This window comes from Cupressus sempervirens, chromosome 3, assembly GCF_028749045.1.
Source record: "Cupressus sempervirens isolate cs-2001-9-10 chromosome 3, ASM2874904v1, whole genome shotgun sequence".
In the NCBI taxonomy this organism is placed as follows: domain Eukaryota; kingdom Viridiplantae; phylum Streptophyta; class Pinopsida; order Cupressales; family Cupressaceae; genus Cupressus; species Cupressus sempervirens.
In genome coordinates, this window is record NC_143120.1 from 1,095,031,679 (window position 1) to 1,095,049,728 (window position 18,050).

At 37.8% G+C, this 18,050-nt stretch overlaps 1 protein-coding gene across 2 annotated transcripts; it reads right to left on the reverse strand.

Moving 5' to 3' along the window:
- Positions 1 to 857: 857 nt before the first annotated feature.
- Positions 858 to 6,096, reverse strand: LOC149570598 (uncharacterized). Of its 2 annotated transcripts, none has more exons than XM_089823177.1 (2): positions 5,950 to 6,096; positions 858 to 2,945 (listed from the first exon to the last, which is right to left on the reverse strand). In XM_089823177.1, exon 2 carries the CDS (start codon positions 2,848 to 2,850, stop codon positions 1,210 to 1,212), a length of 1,641 nt encoding a protein of 546 aa, XP_089679303.1. In that variant the 5' UTR covers positions 2,851 to 2,945; positions 5,950 to 6,096; the 3' UTR covers positions 858 to 1,209. The 2 variants fall into 2 exon arrangements, with proteins under 2 accessions (XP_089679303.1, XP_089679304.1); XM_089823178.1 differs by having other exon boundaries at positions 858 to 2,967.
- Between the last annotated feature and the right edge of the window lie 11,954 nt (positions 6,097 to 18,050).

Genomic DNA, 18,050 nt, shown 5'->3' on the forward strand with positions numbered 1-18,050 from the left:
TTTGGATAAGATGTACTACAGTATCCTTAGATTGCATTAATCTGTAAATCAAGTTGACCACTCTCCAGAGTAAGGAATATAAGAACTTCCAGTTCCACTATCCAAAGTACAATCCGAGTTATGATGGTGGAGGCATATTTTCTTCATCATGGAGGTCTCATGACTGACTGGAGCATGGAAAAACAATCCCTTTGTGAAATGCATAAAGCGGGTCTCATACAAAACGTATCTCACTTGGCTGCGCCTGAAAAACTATTTTATTTCTCTCACTCGCGGAGTTTGTTTTGAAAAACCAGGAAATGAAAAATAACAGACATGTGACACATAAAAGACAGGAATAGCAGTTGGAACAGCAGACCCTACAAGCTTCATAATAATTTGAAGCATTCTGAAAATTCAAAGGCATACCCAGAAAATGCTTCAAACAAGTGATTTGATTTGGAACTTCTCTGCCTCTCAAACATAAAGCCCGTCACAAGAACCACTTGTATGGAGAGAAAATGATTATTGATCAACGGCAATATGCTGTTTGTGTTCAATTGACATCATTGAATGGAAGAATGAAATGAAGAATAATATTAATGTCTATAAGAACCAAAGTAATTAAATGGAACACGAGTGGATTCGCTACCCAAGAAAATGTAAAGAATAAGAGGATTCCAGAAAGTTAACTAAACCCTAAACACCAAAGCAATGTAAATATAGTATAGAGGATAAAGAAAAACTGTGTTATGACTGCAAAAAGTTAAAAATAGAACTAAGACAACCTCCATTGATTTCTAGGAATGGTGAAACTTTAACCATAACAACAATAGTATCCAGTGCACAATAATGAATGCATTTTGGTCCATCCCAGCTTATTAACAAGTTAGGGTCTCTTTTAATTTATCAACAATGTTTGTTGCAAAGATTCCACATACATTATACAATGATACAGCCAAGGAGCTAGCGCTCTGGTCAGTAAACATATACCTCACGTTTAACTATAGATGAAATCCAGGCATGTAATTGCACTATCTTTTACCATAGAGCTCCATAACATGTAATTGCATTATCTATAGTTTGCAGTAAGGTTGGCATTTTGCATTTACATGAAAATACTTTTCATGAGTATTGCATTCTATTTTTTTCTGAAGACATGTATACTGATACATGAACCTTGACTACATCTCCCTTTACAAAGAAACAATTTGTGAATTTAATTGACAATCATATGTTATTAATATCAGAAAAACAGTTCACAACAATATATTTCCTTTTAGAATCTTGTTCCTCCCTGATTACTGCAACATCTTTAACCTTTTCAAACAATGCTTCAAGTTCCTTAACACCATATGACCCCAAGTCAAGATCTGTGGCGTATCTTTGTTTGTACAATGCCAAAAAGCTTGCCAGTAAAATTTTACATGCATGGCTGACCAAAAGTTCTTGCAACTCATGTTTAAATATTTCTAGCTTGGATTCTCCCAGATATTCCCCAGAATCCATTTCTACCTGAAAATCAGCTTCCCTGTTCCCATCCTCTTCATCTTGATCACTTCCTCTGTCATCATCTGAATCCTCATCTGAATAATAAGCCAGATTTTCTTCTGTATTATATGCCTCAAAATCATGTATGATACTGCAATCATGTGGAGTCTTGTATACCTGCACTCCCTTCCCCTTGTCTGCATTTCTCATATTTTCTTCTCTCCAAATCATGTCTGGCGTATCTTTGCAGGCAGAATTACTATTCATTTTGCCTCGTCTGCACTTACTCGCAAGCTCTCTGAGACACAGGAACTTCTTATGCTTTTTCCCTTCAATTGTGAGAACATCATCCATCTTTTTAATCAGATTAACCAGCTTATAAGAATCATATTCTGCAAGATACAAAGGTCTTCCAAAAGCCTTATGATACTCAGGAGGAACCCGTACAAGTGGCAAACTTCCTCCATATACATTGACAAGATGTACAAGTTGTCTCTTTAAGCCTTGAATATCACCAGGTTGTACCCACTCAACTGAAGATTCTCCTAAATTTGTTTCATTAAATATTAGACCAGGTTGAGCATATCCTGGATGGGATGATGTTTGCATATGTGTGCCGGTTGCAACAAGGGCTGGAAATTGTAAAGATGCTGCCTTGGCACCACTACCAACATTTTTAAAAAATTCTAGTTCGTGTTCCTTGGTGGTAAAAGAAGTTCTCATTAAATCCTCTGCTACCATCTGGTTTGAATCAGTCTCAATATTGTACTCATTTTGACAAATCCCAGAGTACAGAATAGCTTCTTCATTTTGTAGATAAGACTTGTCACTTGAAAAGCAACTGACATGATAAGCAGCCATATCTGGTTCTCGAGCCAAAAAGGATTTTGCTGGAATAAGACCTTCCCCTCGAGCCACACTTGGCCAATCCCATACAAACCGACCAGCACTGCAGAGTGTAGAGGATACACCCCCTTTAGCTGGAATAGCAAGCACAACTGTGTAACCTCGCTGACCCAGTTTGTGCAATGCAGGAGCAAAATCCACATCTCCAGAAATCAGAAGAATAGTAGAAGGAGGAGGATTATCAAGAGCAAATAAGAACATGTCTACTAAAATGGCTTTATCTGCTGCATCTTTCTTTCCATTGGGAACATCAATAAGGTTTACACCAGTCTTTTGACAGCCTTCTCTAAGTCTGCGAGGAAAGCCATTGAAATCTCCATATGCTGAGAACATAGTTACCACTCCTTTAATAACTGGATGCAGCTGCAGAGCCATCCGAATGTTACCTGCCACTTCCTGTGGATGAACTTCTGCAGGAATAGGACAATTTTCTATATCCCATAGTATTGTTACAGGTGCTAGCAGTGACCTCATTTGTTCATCAACTGCTTGTGCTAAATCCTGGTGTAGTGCTTCGGTAGCTTAAATTGTATAATAAGTGCACTTCTTAGGGAAGCAAGCAACTGTATCTGAAGAGGGAGGACATTTGGTCTATATGAATGCACCGATGAGAATCAAACAAATGGAACTAAACTCTACTGTTAAATTCATTATTTCTATTTTAAATCAAACTGATGGTACAAAATTAGCACTGGTGAAAAATGTATGCATACATGCATAAATGTTGCATGATTCACTTCAAGAATTTCCAAGGTGCTTTAAAGAATATATAAAACTTAAAACAATAGACAAACCAGCACACAAATACAAAACAAATCACGTGCAACATTTTCAGACATCATACTAATTTCATAGAAGAAGAATAATGAGGACATAACAAACAATTATTGCTAGAGGGTTGACATAATATAGTTATACAGGCCAAGAAGTTCATCAAAATATTATAGCCAGACAAGGTTTTATTAAGTACCACCTGCTTGATAACTTTCCTCTACTAGCTCAAATATAAAAGCATGGGTATTAACACAGAAGCAAGTTCAATTCATTATAGAAAACTTGCAGACAGAGATTTGTTTAAAATTTTGATGAATCGTATAGAAAACTATTGAACGAGTCTTCCGCAAGTATGAACACCATCAGTATAAACATATAATTACACACTGTGATGCTAGCATGATATTATATTGGCTCATAACAAGATTATCATGATCTAAGCCCTTGAGGTAAAGGAGCAAAAATAGACATGACTGAACCTAAGTGACTTATAGGCATCATATGACATTCATCATCAACATTCTAGTGGAAATAAAACTTATGATTCATTGATCAAACTAACCTGCCCCATAATTCCAAAGCCCAACCCAAGAAAAATAATTGTAAGGCCTATTGATAAGGGTTAGGGGAGAAAGCAGCAGGGCTAATTAAACTTTAACCTTTTACTGGGAAAAACTATCATATTGATGCTATTATGGCAAATCAAAAGTTTACAAGGAGAAAAACAGCTCTTGGGTCCTCTTTTCTGATCAATATCCAAGAGAACTTAGCCCCCCATCCCTTGTGTAAGAATTTAATCACACATAGAGAACTAAGGGAAAAACGAGCATTCTATCTTTTAACTTTTCCAAATCACCAAAGAAAGACCGGACAACACCTATTTTGCAGAGTCCATCGGACACTTCACAAAATCAGGAGGGAGCTCTATGTACCCATTTCATAAATCCTCATATACAAACTCAATAATCAGAACCAGAATATATCAACATTTATAAGCTAGAAAAGTTATGGACTGCCCGTCAACTGAAAGCACATAACAACAAAATACAAAAGACACTAAGAAAAATGTATTTGTAAGAAAATACAAGTAAAGAACATATCACCATACAACTGCAAACGAGCATCAGGGATCCCTTGAAATTATCTGATAAATAATTAAATAAAGTTCAAAGAAACGAGATTAAAAATCTCAGCAGGAAATTCATGCTTTTTAGTGACCATTTTTGGAATCCCTATTTTTCCTGCAACGGCATTGCATGTTTATCAAGTGATTTGGGAAAGAATTCCATAATCACGCCTTCAACAGACAATAGATTACTGAGAGCCTCATTTCGATAAGGTCTAAGGAAAAAAAACATGAAATTCTCCATGTATATCAACTTTGCTGGGTACTATATTTGATCATGCCAAAAAACTCGGTCAGAATTTCAACATGATGACTGAATTGCTTCTTCAAGTTTTCTTTCTCAGAACTCCTGCTCTCTATTTTCTGTTGCAACTCCTGAAATTGCATGGCCAGGGCTGGATAGGGTACCTTTTTTCCTCAGAAAACAGGACACTGGCTGGCTGACACTCAAATAAGAAGAAAATAAACATAATGAACAAAGGCACCAAACCACATTAGATGAGGGGAATAACACAGTCTTTTAAGGATACTATGGATAATTAATCGGTCTGCAAACATGACAGTACTCTCATTGGACACTAAATCATATTTGACTCCCCAGGTCAGTTCACCAAGGTGGCTCACTGAGTCGACTATTCAAGTACGCTCACCAAGTTGACTCTTTAAGTTTGCTCACCAAGTCTGCTCGCCAGGTTGGTAGTCACACTCTTGGAAAGTATGGCCTCAGCCATGTCCAGGTTAAAGTGGTCCACTTCACACAATAATTATCTAGGAGGGCTTATTTGGGTTAGCTTCTACTACCTAGCCAATTAAGAACTTGACAATTTCACCCCGTGCAGATCCTTTAACCTGAAGAATTTGTTTCTCTCTTCAGACATATGAAGTGAAAACAATTTTTGCTATTATTTTCAATGGTAATATTCCCCAATACTTCCTTCCAACAAAGTCCCCATTGATCCGAAGCAGCCCCCATCTATATGCTTAAAAAGTCAAGATCTAATCCCTCAATATTAATTATGAGAACTATCTGTAATTTAATCCGAGCTTAAACAAATCATTTGGCTACCACTTTGATCTTCCTATAACCGAATCCCTTAATTATATATGCCGTTGACAACCAACAGTATTTTCCACAGGCACATGTAATTGTCAGCGGCCATAGATTTACCAAAGATAAGTAGTGAGAAAACCAATTATAAATTTAATCTGGTTATTGGTTACTGGGGTAAAAACGCCCATTTGATTTGCCTATAGCCCAACCCTTTATATTTCATGTGGTGATGAGAAGGGCGCGGAATAGTATGTTCCTCGGGCAAATGTAATTTTCAGTTGCCATACAAATACAAAGAATAAGTGGTGAAATCTAACTGCAATTTAATGGGTTTTCGTTATCAGGCAAAACATTCATTGGCTTCAACTTTGATATGCCTATGACACAATCCCTCTATTTTTTTACATGCTGGTGAGAGGCATGTAAAACCGTATGTCCTTCAGGCGAATATAAAATTTCAGTTGCAAATTTAGATAGCTACAATTAGTGGCTACAACCAACTGGAATTTAATCTAGCGATTTGACATCAGTTTCAACTATTATAGAATTAGATCAATTCCAATCGTACAAAAAAAGGCAAAGATAGACGGTCCTTAAAAATAAATAAGATCTAGTGAATTACCTATCTAGTAGAAAGAAAGCATGTACAGTCCATTGAGTGCAACTTATCAGGTTCCCAAGATCTGATACCCTTCGTTTAATGGTGAATATTAGATTGCCACAATTTAGCAGGTGAGGGCTGAAGAGGGTGCCATTGTATTTTGAGCACAAACGGCAAGCGACATACACATTATATATATATAGGTTTGTAGACTTGACCGTGAGCATCGATTGGGAAGGATCAGAATCTCGGAGCTGTAAAGGACGTCGACCGGCTCTTGTTCTTTTCTTTTTCTTTGGAGGCCGTGTGCCACGTGGAAGATTATTTGCCGCAAGACTTACCTATTTATAACTCATTAACTGCTAAAACAAATTCTTAAGTGAATGATATGATGTGATATGATAGATTTTAATGATGTCCATTAGACTAAAGTAGTCTATGGGACTCACGCAATCACCCTCCCAATGTAGAAGCATAACTTATCAGTTGCAAAGTTTTGGTTAACTTGTCTCTCCTTCTCTGAAGTTTGATAATCAAATCTGTTGTTCTCTTCACTTGATCTTTCTCAAATAAATAGTTGAAGTCATTGTTCTGCAATATCTCTGTATAACCAGATTTGATGTCACTGTATGTCAGGCACTCCTTGACAAAGTGTTGCTCTATCTCTATTGTTCCCATATTATAAAACAAAAACGTTCTATCTGCCCACTCTTCCTTTGGAACTTGCCATCTACCAGTTTCACATCGCAGCCGATGTGAACTAGTTCTGAGTTGTGCCATCAACATTTTTGCTTTCCAATTAATAGGCGCTCTTATATAGGCCTTTTCATCATGACTGAAAGTGGGGTTAAATTCTTTAATGTAATAAGATTTTTTCCGCCCAATGTGTCTTGTCCATAGAATATTGCAAAATTTTTCTATGACAAACTTCTTTATTTCTTTAATGTTATCCAGGCAAGTTTGGATGTTGATATCCATTTTCGCATCCATTTGTCATTTTGCTTCATCCATGTGCTTTTTTGCTTAATAAGTTTTTCCTCTACGACCAACTTGGGCCAATGATGTGTTTCTAGACCTTGGGTTTTCTTTAAATAGCTTAGCATCCAGATCAATGCCACGACTTCTAACGGAAAGGAACCCACCTCTGCCAATAGGATCTCATACGGTACCGTGGTCTTGACTTTAAGATTGCATGTGATGAAGTGTTTTTGAATTCTTTCTACCTATCACCATTTCTGTTTATACATACTACCTCCCCACACTTCACAAAGAGTTTTCATAGTCGTCCAATCCCATAATTATGCGTTCCTGCACCTGTTTTGTAAAGAGTATAACGCCTTCCAACCCCCTTGGATCCTTTTTGATCTGCATGTATCCCGATTGAGTTTGTTATGAAAATCTATGCCCAAGTATTTGTACTCCACAATCTCAAGAGGATTACCTTCAAACAAAAACTCATTTTGTATGGCCCTATTCTTCTTCAACGAGAAGATCATAACTTTGGTTTTGCTAGTGTTCACTTGCATTCCCACTTCATGACAAAAACTTTCTAGTGCTTGCAAGTGTTCTTTCAAACCTTTAGCCGTTCTAGCAAGTATTATGAGATCATCTGCATATAAGAGCAATCTTATCACAACTATATCATGTATTAAAACTAGTTAAACCGAAAATAATGTTTTCCCTTCTCTAAATCTATTAATTCATATTTCAGAAATCATATCAACAATTTTATACTATCATATTAAAACTTTTAGAGCCATGGAATGAAGTTTGTTTGGTTCTGATGAAATATCTCACCCTGGAAGGGAGGTACAGAGTGTGCTACTATTACCATTTTCCCCTCCTAAATCATTTTCGTCATTGTGATAGTATTTCTATTCCTTTCTTCCTGTTACATGAATTAGTTGATATTGTTTTGGATGTTAAGGAAAAAATGAAAAAAGAGGTTAATTATACAATCCTTCACCAAGATTTGATGTTTTGCCTATACCAATTCCTTCTGGCCTTGTTACCCTCTAGAATTGTGGAGGTTGATATCTTGACTCTTCATAATCCTCACCCCCACCATATCCCTCTAAGAATTACCACCCCTAGAGCCCCTATCCCCCAACCATCACCAAGTGGGTCCCTTAAGGAGAAAAAGAATACCCTTCTTGGTAAAAAAGTGAAAATAGAGAAAGGGAAGGAGAAGGATATGAAGGAGTCAGAAGAAAAGATTAGAGGTGGAAGACAAAGATTTGGAAGAATAACGAAAATGAATGACAAAAGGAAAATGAGGACCATAGCTTCGCAGGAGGAGGATTCAGATTCTGAAGAGATGGCCTAGCCCAAACAAAGAGTGAATCAGAAGACGTTGAACTATGGCATGGGGAATGAGGAGGATAAGGAGGTGGAAATTTTAGACTCCTTTATGTCAGGCTCGGGTGATGAGGATAAGGGGAGTAAAGAGGTGACCCATATCTCTGCTTCTTTTACCATGAGTAGGGTGGACCTTACACAAGATCAATTCTCAAAAATAGTGGAAAGAGCCCCCTCCTCTACGACAGTGTCTTCTCCGACTAGGGCGATACTTAAAGAAAAAATTATTTGTAACCCCTCAGTTTTGCAGGATAACGGAAAGGACATGGTGGAGGGAAATTTAGGTGGTAAGTGGGAGGATACCATGGAGACCCACAATTTGGAGGTTAAAGAGCTAATAGAGAGGATGCAAGCCTTGAAGGAGAGGGTTAGACTTTTGTCAAAGTTCACCATCAAGGTGACACATGCAGCGGCCACTACTTTGCACCTACTGAAGGACAACCAGGAGGAGGATTTGACTCATGTGGACTCCAAGATGCTTTTTGATTTCCTGGAAGAAGATTGGGTGAACATCCTCCTCAAAGAGAAGGCTAAGAAGAAGCCCAATTAGGGTTTGCTCCTCTATGTTTTATGTGTTTGTTGGTTTAAGGATATAATTAGTTTAAAGGCCAATTTGCCTTCGTTTAAAAACTCCTTTTTTTAAGTAGTACTGTTTCAGGTTATCCTAGTAGGATGCCTAGCAGAATACTAATTTATTATGCTCCTTCAAATGATGTTTTTGTTTTGATAAGTAGTAGTGGAGGTAACTTTTGTTTGGATGGTAAAATATGTTAGGATTAAACCATAGACACAAATAACAATTACATGCAAATATAACCAATATCAGAAAATAATAGATCACACAGAAAAGAAAGCAAGACACCAAGATTTAACGCGGTTCACCCAAACCATGCACTATGTCCACCAAATAGCAAGTCCAATATTTTTACGATCCAGTGATTACAATATGGTTATAGTCTGTAATCCCCTACAACTCAATACCACTGCAAGTGTAGACACCTAAATATGATTACATCAGTTAAGTAATCCTATTTAGTCATCTCCTAAGGCATCATTAATTAAGTATTTAATATTTAATTAATCTATTGTCATCCCCTAGTTAATTAATTCAATTAATCAATTATAACCCAATTGATAAAATCAAATGACAAATCCAAAGTCTAATTATCAATTAAATCCCTATTCTCATATTAAATTAAATAAATGCATAAAACTATTTAATTTAATCCCAAAAATCCCCCTTGATCTAATAAATAATTTCAAATTAATTCCCAACCCCTAACTATACTCAAATCTCTACCATTAGGTAAATCCAACCCATTGACCCATGCTAACCTCGCTTAACCAACTAATTAACCTATCTCATAAATGCTAGCCCACTTGCACCCTAATGCCCTCCTAAGCCAAGCCTAATCCCTTTTTTAAGCATGTGCACAACTTTAACCAAGGGTTAAGAAAGCCTAAACCAAACCAAAGTCAAAGTTCTATCCTTAAAGTCTTGCATTCTTATCCAAGAGCCTTAAAGGCTCTTACATGACTTAAAGGCTCTTTAAAGACTTTTTACACCTATTTTCCACACTCATCCTCCCTTTTACTCCCTCATAACTCACTTTGGCCACCTATCTTGACTCTCTTCCCTATCCAATCCCCTTATGACACTTGTCACAAGGCTAGAGCTTTGAAGAAGCATAATCCATGTGCTCTCTTCTCCTTGCATCCTAACCCTCCTTAACCAATTCCCCTTCCTTGCATCTTGACCCTCCATCTCACTACCCCTTGGCCTATAAATGAAACCCTCTCCCTTCACAAATATCATCCACTTCTATGCTAATGTTATAATACTATTTTGAGAGCTTAAGGACTATCAAAATACTATCATAATGGCAAAATCCATCCACAAATCCATTTTGAGTCATATCCTCCATTGAAAGATTGAGCAACGTCATTGAGCACACATCCCATCTTTTAGACACATCTACGTATCAAAGGGAAGATTGCTTGGTTTAAGAGGTTTGCACATTCTAGGCTACTTTGGTACTTTAATTCTCTTTGTCGAATCATATATGTGAGTTAAATTTGTTGTTTTGAATGTTTTGGTTATTCATTATATTCCTTTAAGCACTAGTTTTACAGCTCTACATTTTGGCATGCCCAGTGGGACCAACCCACAACCACAAGGTGATTTTTATTTATTTATTAATAAATAAATAAAAAATCTCACCTTCTCTTTTCCTTGTATTTTCTTTATATTGCAAATTTTCTTTAATATTTTTATATTTAAAAAAATATAAAAATAAATAAATAAAATTGTGTTACACTTTTTTTTGTGAAAATTTAGTAAAAATATGTATATTCATATATATGTATTTTTTTTTTAAAGTTCAAAAAAGTATAAAATACGTGCCCTTTTTTTGGAGTGGCACATAGACACCACCCAGACCCAATCGACAGCCACCACAATGCCACTCCTAGTCACTGTAGCCGCACAACCTTGCCTTCCTACTTTTTCCACGACTTGCTCCGTGCCTACCTTGCTTCCTCTGTCGCCTCTATGCTCCTCATGTAGCTTGATCTTCCTCTCGCGCAACCCTCCACTATTGCCCGTACCCATTTCCCACTACTTCCACCCTTTATCATTACCTCAACCGCCCCCTAGTGCCTCCTCATAGCCTGCGGCCTTTGAAGATTGCCACCACTATTGCAACTCCCACTCACACCCATTCATTGGGTCCCAACCACTTCAATAACACATCATCATGCTAAGTCACTGCCTAATTGTGCATAGTCACCGCCCATTGGATCTGCCATGTCAGCAAGTCATTTTTTTGCCTATGACAGCCATATGGCCATCAAATTTAAACTTCCACTTTGGTGATGTCAGCACAACATCACTTCTACATGCCCTTTCTAAGCCTTAAGAAGCAACGTTTGGTGTTTAGCTCATAACTTGAACATCTGAACTCCATTTTCATAAAATGAAATATCATTGGAAAGCTGGTTTCGAGCCTGTCATGATGATGTTGGTTTTATCATATTTTGTGGCTTTTTAGATACTTGTTTTTGCTATCAATTATTGAACTTTGTTATTAATATTTTCATTGTAGGGTTATTTCACTTTTTATTTCGATACCCTAACTTGTGGTTTTATAGGGATATTTGCTAAATCGTGCATTGTTGGTTGAAGAGTTCTAAGAAACCACTAACCATGTTTCTTGTAGGTTTTCCTTAAGCATTTTATTGCTCTTGGAAAATGAACTTGAATGTTTAACAAACTTGTCTTTGAATGCATGTTGCTAAAATCAATCTTGAATGCCATGGACTAAAATTTAATATTTTCATTGGAATGCATGATTGACACACTCTTGAATGCTACAGGTTAAAAAGAATGAATGCGATAAACATTTGATTTTGGGTATTAAAGAACATTGCAAATCAACACACTTCAACTTTGGTGCTTAAAATAAACTTCATTCAATCTCGAATGCTCTAAAGTAAAAATGTTCTTATTCCCTCCTTTTCAAGCTTTCACATGCACGATTTACTTTTGTTGACTTGATTTACCTTTGTTGGTGACGCCGTCCAGTTGGAATGTACATATGAATACTAATCACGTGCGTCTTCAAGTTATATGATAAAGAATCTAAAAGCTTCAAAAATAGAATAAATCAAGTGTCTTGCATATATTGAGATTGTGCCTTTTAGCACATCTTTGACTTCTCTATTTCTTGCAAAGTAGAACCATTTAAATATGTGATGAATGTACCAAAGTTGTTAGCAAGACCATTCACAACAACCTAGGAGTTCTTCTAGCGAGTTCATCCACCTCTGGGAAGCACGTCCCCTTTGGTGAGAAGTTCAAGCCAGTAAATAATCTAGACGGTATATAAATGAGGGGAAGGGTAAACTTTCTTGCTCCATTAGGAAAATTCAGGCAGTGTGTTTCTGGGGGTAGCTTGAGGTGGGAAAACTTTCCTACGATTTTAACATGTCCGAAATAGATTCTTAAGTGGATCACATACATAATAACCATTTGGCTGACACCGCAGACCTAATTACGAACCAACTTAGTAGCTACCCTTTTATCCTTGGTATGTTATTTTTGGTGCAAGGGAAAAAACATCCCTCAAGATTACTCACCATTGTGCTCCCCTAGTAGAGGCATAAGGCCACTTGGATTTCATCTCCAAGGGTCGTTGTTCCCGTAGAAGGGAAACTTCTATTTGCCATGCCTTGAAGATTCTTTGATGTGTATCATTTGTCGATCAAATCTTGTATCGACTCACCTCTTCGATGAGAGGGACATATTGCACTAGAATTAGGAGACATCAAGTTGTGGGCTGTTGAATAGCATGTTGCAACCAAAATTTGACCTTAGGGATAAAGAGTGTGTTTGAATTGTCTTATTTGTGCTCAAGACCCATGAAAAAAATTTGTAAAACATATACAGTTCTATGGTTACTATCAAATCCTTTTGCTAAAGAGATCACTTGTTTGTCTTTCTCAAAGTTGCTTTGTCTTTTGAGAAACTATTTGTTCACACATCATAGCATTGGAAAAGGTCTTATCTTTTTTATCCCAAAAATAGTTGTTAGCAAGTACATTCACAAAAACTTTGGTTTTTTTGGTCCATCTTCACCCTTTTTTCAAAAAACTATCCTTGCTATCTCAAAAAGTAGTCATTAACAAAAATTCAGTTGTAAACAAACTTGTCTTTCTTTGGTCCAAAGGTTACCTTTCTCAAAATACCACTGTTACATATCCTACTTGACCAAAAGGTTTCTTTGTAAAAAAAAATCTCCATTTAAAAAATAAACGAGATCATTTAGCATCACCAATTTTGAGCTTTGTTTACTTAAAAGAAATCTCCATCCATCTCACTATCATAGTTATCCTCAAAACTAAACATTCTTTAGGATAAACCGTCATTTGTGTCCCACATCACCTTAAGAAAAAGGTTGGGCTACACACTTGATCCCATTTTTCTTCCAAATGGTCACAAGGCTACCTTAGGGTTTGATATCACCACCACATATTCAAACTCATACTTAAGCGAAACACAATCTCCTCCATATAGTAGCATATCATTTAGGCTTCCTAAATACCATTAGAAGAATTTTTTACACATCCTCCTTTGCATCTTAGGAAATCTTTCCACTCTATTCACACCTAGGTAAATCGTCTTGTCACATACACTCATCATCATCTCTTTTGGATTCCATCATTAGAAAAGTTAGCATTTCATGCCACCAACCACACGTTTTGGTAAGAACAAATGGAAGAAGAAAGACATGGATCCTAGTCTTAGTATTAGTATGGCTCGGGCTCAACCATACCCCATAGTTTCAAAAGCACCACCAGATCCACTATCACAAACTCCTGAAGAAATAGGTTCTTCCATAGATATTGATGCTTTCATGAACCAACCTAGACATGTGACTATTGTTAATGCCATCATAGATAGAAATAGGGAGACCATCAAGGCAAACTTCTTAAGAGACAATGTTGGCACCTTTGATTTTGGATGAGCAATGCCTCCCAACTTTACAGACCTGCACATCCTTTGTTTGGATGGCAATCACCATCTGCAGGGTCATCTATCCCTCATGATCCTTTCTTTTCACTAAACAACAGGGATCAACCAACACACATAGAACTAGCAAACCCAAATATCCCTTCAACACAGGTCACTACTCCCATTCCAAAAAACACTCAACCCATCCTCACTCAAGCCTTAGTTCATACCACATTCCAACCAACCTCAAGTGTATCATCTACATCTACTTCCACCATCCCTATCCCTACTTCACAATACACCCCCTTTTCACTTAATAGCACTGCATTTCCCCTTCGATCCTAAAATGCATCTAATCCATTTATTAGTACCATAAACATCAAACCTATATCCTAGTACACTATAGGAATGGCTCCATTAGAGTCAAACACTTCATCCTCCATTCCCCCCTACATCACTGTCAATCCATTTATCACTAGCCAAAGTACTTCGGCCTCATTTCTATTAGGACCTTGGAGTTTTGGTACTACCCAATGGCCTGCCACCAGTATCCCCTTTAGCACTACATCCATGCTTGTACCTCAATCACATTCATCCCTTCCTTCTCAAGTCTATTCATTACCACCCATTACCAACTATTTTTCTATGCCACCCTTAAGCAATAGCCAAATCATCCCTCCACTACAATACCTTGTTGTGCACACTCTACCTGACATTAATTACCTTGCACTTGTTACTACTTAGTTGATCTCTCACGTAGGAGCACAACCAACATATATTGGGCAAAGTATACATTCCCAAAGCATGGCCCAAGCATTGCCAACACTACCATCTTTCTAGCTACAATCATCATGTCAGCAATATGCCCATATATCCACATAGAATTATCTAGTAGGGCAACAACCTCATGTTTACCCTCCCCATCAAGCATCTACCCAACAGATGCAACAGTATGCATAAAATACATTCCAACAACCCATAACATCCATCCCACTAGTTGTGCAACCCATTTTCCCACAAACACCATATGGGAATCAGGGTTTCCCATATCAATCTCCAACATCTATTACATATTCCACATTGGGGGCACCTAGACTAGGGGCATCCGTTACTCCACCCATGAACTCTGAATGGGAAGAAATGAAGAATGCTCTTAAGGCCCTCCAAGATGGAACATAATCCAAAACTTTTAAATTTGAAAATGATTGTCCATATCTGTTTGACAAAACCATCACAATGACACCATTTCCTAAACACTTTGAGATTCCCAAGTTTGATAAATTTAGGGAGAAAAGTGATCCAGTCACGCATGTCAAAGAATTCTATATGCATTTAGATGAAGTGGCCTATAATGATGTATTCCTCATGTGAATTTTTCCTAAAAGCTTAAGAGGACCAGCCCTAGAGTGGTTTTGTTGTATCCCCCAAGGTACCATTAAAACCTTCACTAATCTTTCTAAAGCCTTTGTAGCTCAATATGCTCATCTTGTTGAAATCGTATTATCTGTAGTAGACCTAATTCATACCAAGAAAAAAGGAGGAGAAATTCTTGCAGAATGCTTACAATGTTGGCAAACCCTCACAACTAGGATCTCATGTACCATCCTAGAACGTCACCTTGTCAAAATGTTCATAAATAATGCACATCCTAGTCTTGCTCATCACATGGTTATGAACTATTTACAAACATACAAAGACATTAAGGAAAAAGGGATGAGACTTGAACAAGGGCTCATCAAGGAGGGTGTCATCAAACTTTACAAAGAAAACACTCAAGACCGAGGCCCAAGCAACGAATAAACACAATATTGGAATAAAAATAAAAACACGATGATAGATGGCATCACTGACACCTGACACGTTCATATTGTTGGAGGAACTACCAACATTCCCACCACTTCTTGTCAACATCAACCTTATTAGCAACACCCCCTATATATCAACAACCACCTATGTAGAACAATCAACAAGTACCCATCTATCACAATCAAACCAATGCCATCACACTTTCAACTAGACCTAAACCACGTGTCTAGAGACAACCACACATATAAACCCCATTGGGGGACCCCCTTGATGCAATATTTGAAAAACTAGCCAAGGATAATCTTGTTCGATATCTGCAAACACAACCCTTGGAACGTAATTAGTCTAGAGCATCCTAGTATAAGGATAATGAATTCTAAAAATTCCATCGTGTAAAAAGACATACCACCCTTAAGTGCATGCAACTCAAAGATTATGTGCAAGACCTTATTGACTAGAAAGAGATCATAGTAGGGGCACAAGCTTCACCAATGTAGGGTTGATGATATATCAAAATGCTTTTCCTCCTCATAACACTAACATAGGAAAAGCACCTACAAACACTCCTACCAACAAACCAAACAATGCTCCAAATAAACAAGGTGATAACTGAGATGAGTCTCAAAACTATACCTCAACATATTTGGACTATGGGAGCCTTATCAGATGCATATCACAAGTTGAGCCATCTATCAATGTTATAAACATCAACGGCCCAGATGCCCAATGTGTAGTTACTACTCGTCGAGCTCAGCTCAATATAGTTGGCCCACCTGTGTCTGCACCATCAAAACCACCTCCATCTAGAGCACCTTCATTAGGATCACCCTCATTAGGACCACATTATAATATCTTGAAACACCTTGGAAACACGCCCACTCAGATTTCCATTCTAGATCTCTTACGAACAAGCCCACTTTATTAAGAGATCCTTGACAATACTCTCCATGACTCATGCGTCCCCACTAACATAAATTCCACCGAGTTCCACAACTTGGTTGGCCATCTTTTTGCATCATGTGTTTTATCCTTCAAAACCATTGACATCCTAGTAGTCAAACCCGATCATATCCTTCCACTTTGTAGAGCTATCATGGTTTTTGACTTTGCAGTCAAATGGGTCATGATAGATAATGAATTGGCTTTAAATCTATGTACTTTAAAATTTATCAAACAGACAAGATACACTGAGGCAGATATCATTAATGAGGTAATCACCATCAAAGCATACCACAACTTGGAGCGCACCACTAAAGGAACCATCTTGCTCCCTCTCAGAGTTGGCACAGCCACTCAAGAAATAGTTTATCATGTAGTTGATCTTAACCTTCCATACAACATCCTCCTTGGATGCCCATGGATTCATGCCATGAAGGCCATTCCATCCACATATCATCAGTGCATCAAATTTCTGCATAATGGCACCGAGGTAACCATCCATGTAGATCTTGAACACTTTTCTTATTGCAATGCCGTCAAAGCTTCATACACCAACCATTGTCCTGGAATTGAAATTGGCCACATCATGGCTAATTCCTCTGACACCTGCTACGATCCAAATACCATTTTAGCCTCCACTCTTTCCATGGTTAAGATCAACTACCAAGGTTGTGGTGAATACAGTCTCACAGATGCTTTTGCTGTTGGTGCTCTACCACTTGATCCACATACTCAAGGACGCCTGACACATCAAGGGCCAAGACCAAAAACCACCTCTCAATTTAGATAGATGGGCCCTACCACATTTATTACCCAGGGTATCCTCGATGGAGAGGAAACTGCACCAGACATTAGCACATGGCTATACAAGGACCCATCTCCTAAAAGTGAAGCACTTCTTGATCACTTTAAACATAAATATCCATGGTCACATCGCCTTACCATCGAGCAATGGGATTATCAAGGAGGTGGTTTGGGCCCTCTAGAGTTAGGCATTAAGTAGCCTATGGAAGCATACAAAGAAAAGAAAAAGAAAGGCTTAGGCTATGGAATCTCCACAACTAGGGGCACTACAACAGAAGGCCACACCTTCACAAACATCCAAAACAGTCCTATTGAGGTTGAAGACATTCCTAAGGAAGTAGAAAAGAAAGCCTACGATGGTATTTTTCTTGATGAAATCATCCTCGGAGCCTCTATACTTTGCCAATTATCCTTAAATCTCATAGACCTACCCCTCGCTCACCCTGAACTCATTGATTGGGACCAATCAAGTGTGGTCCATGTTGACGAATTCTCTATTGAGCACACACTCCTTGAATTCATGGGGGCAAAAATAGCGCATAAAAAACTGCCACTGCCATTAGCATATGTCTACAAACTAGATCTGGAAGGTTACTTTGGGGAGGATGAAGTCTCCAGTCGCAAAATTGAATTGAAAAAGGAAACAAAAAAGAAAAAAAGCAAAAGAAAACCATCCTTTGGGGCACCATTGGATGATTTAAAA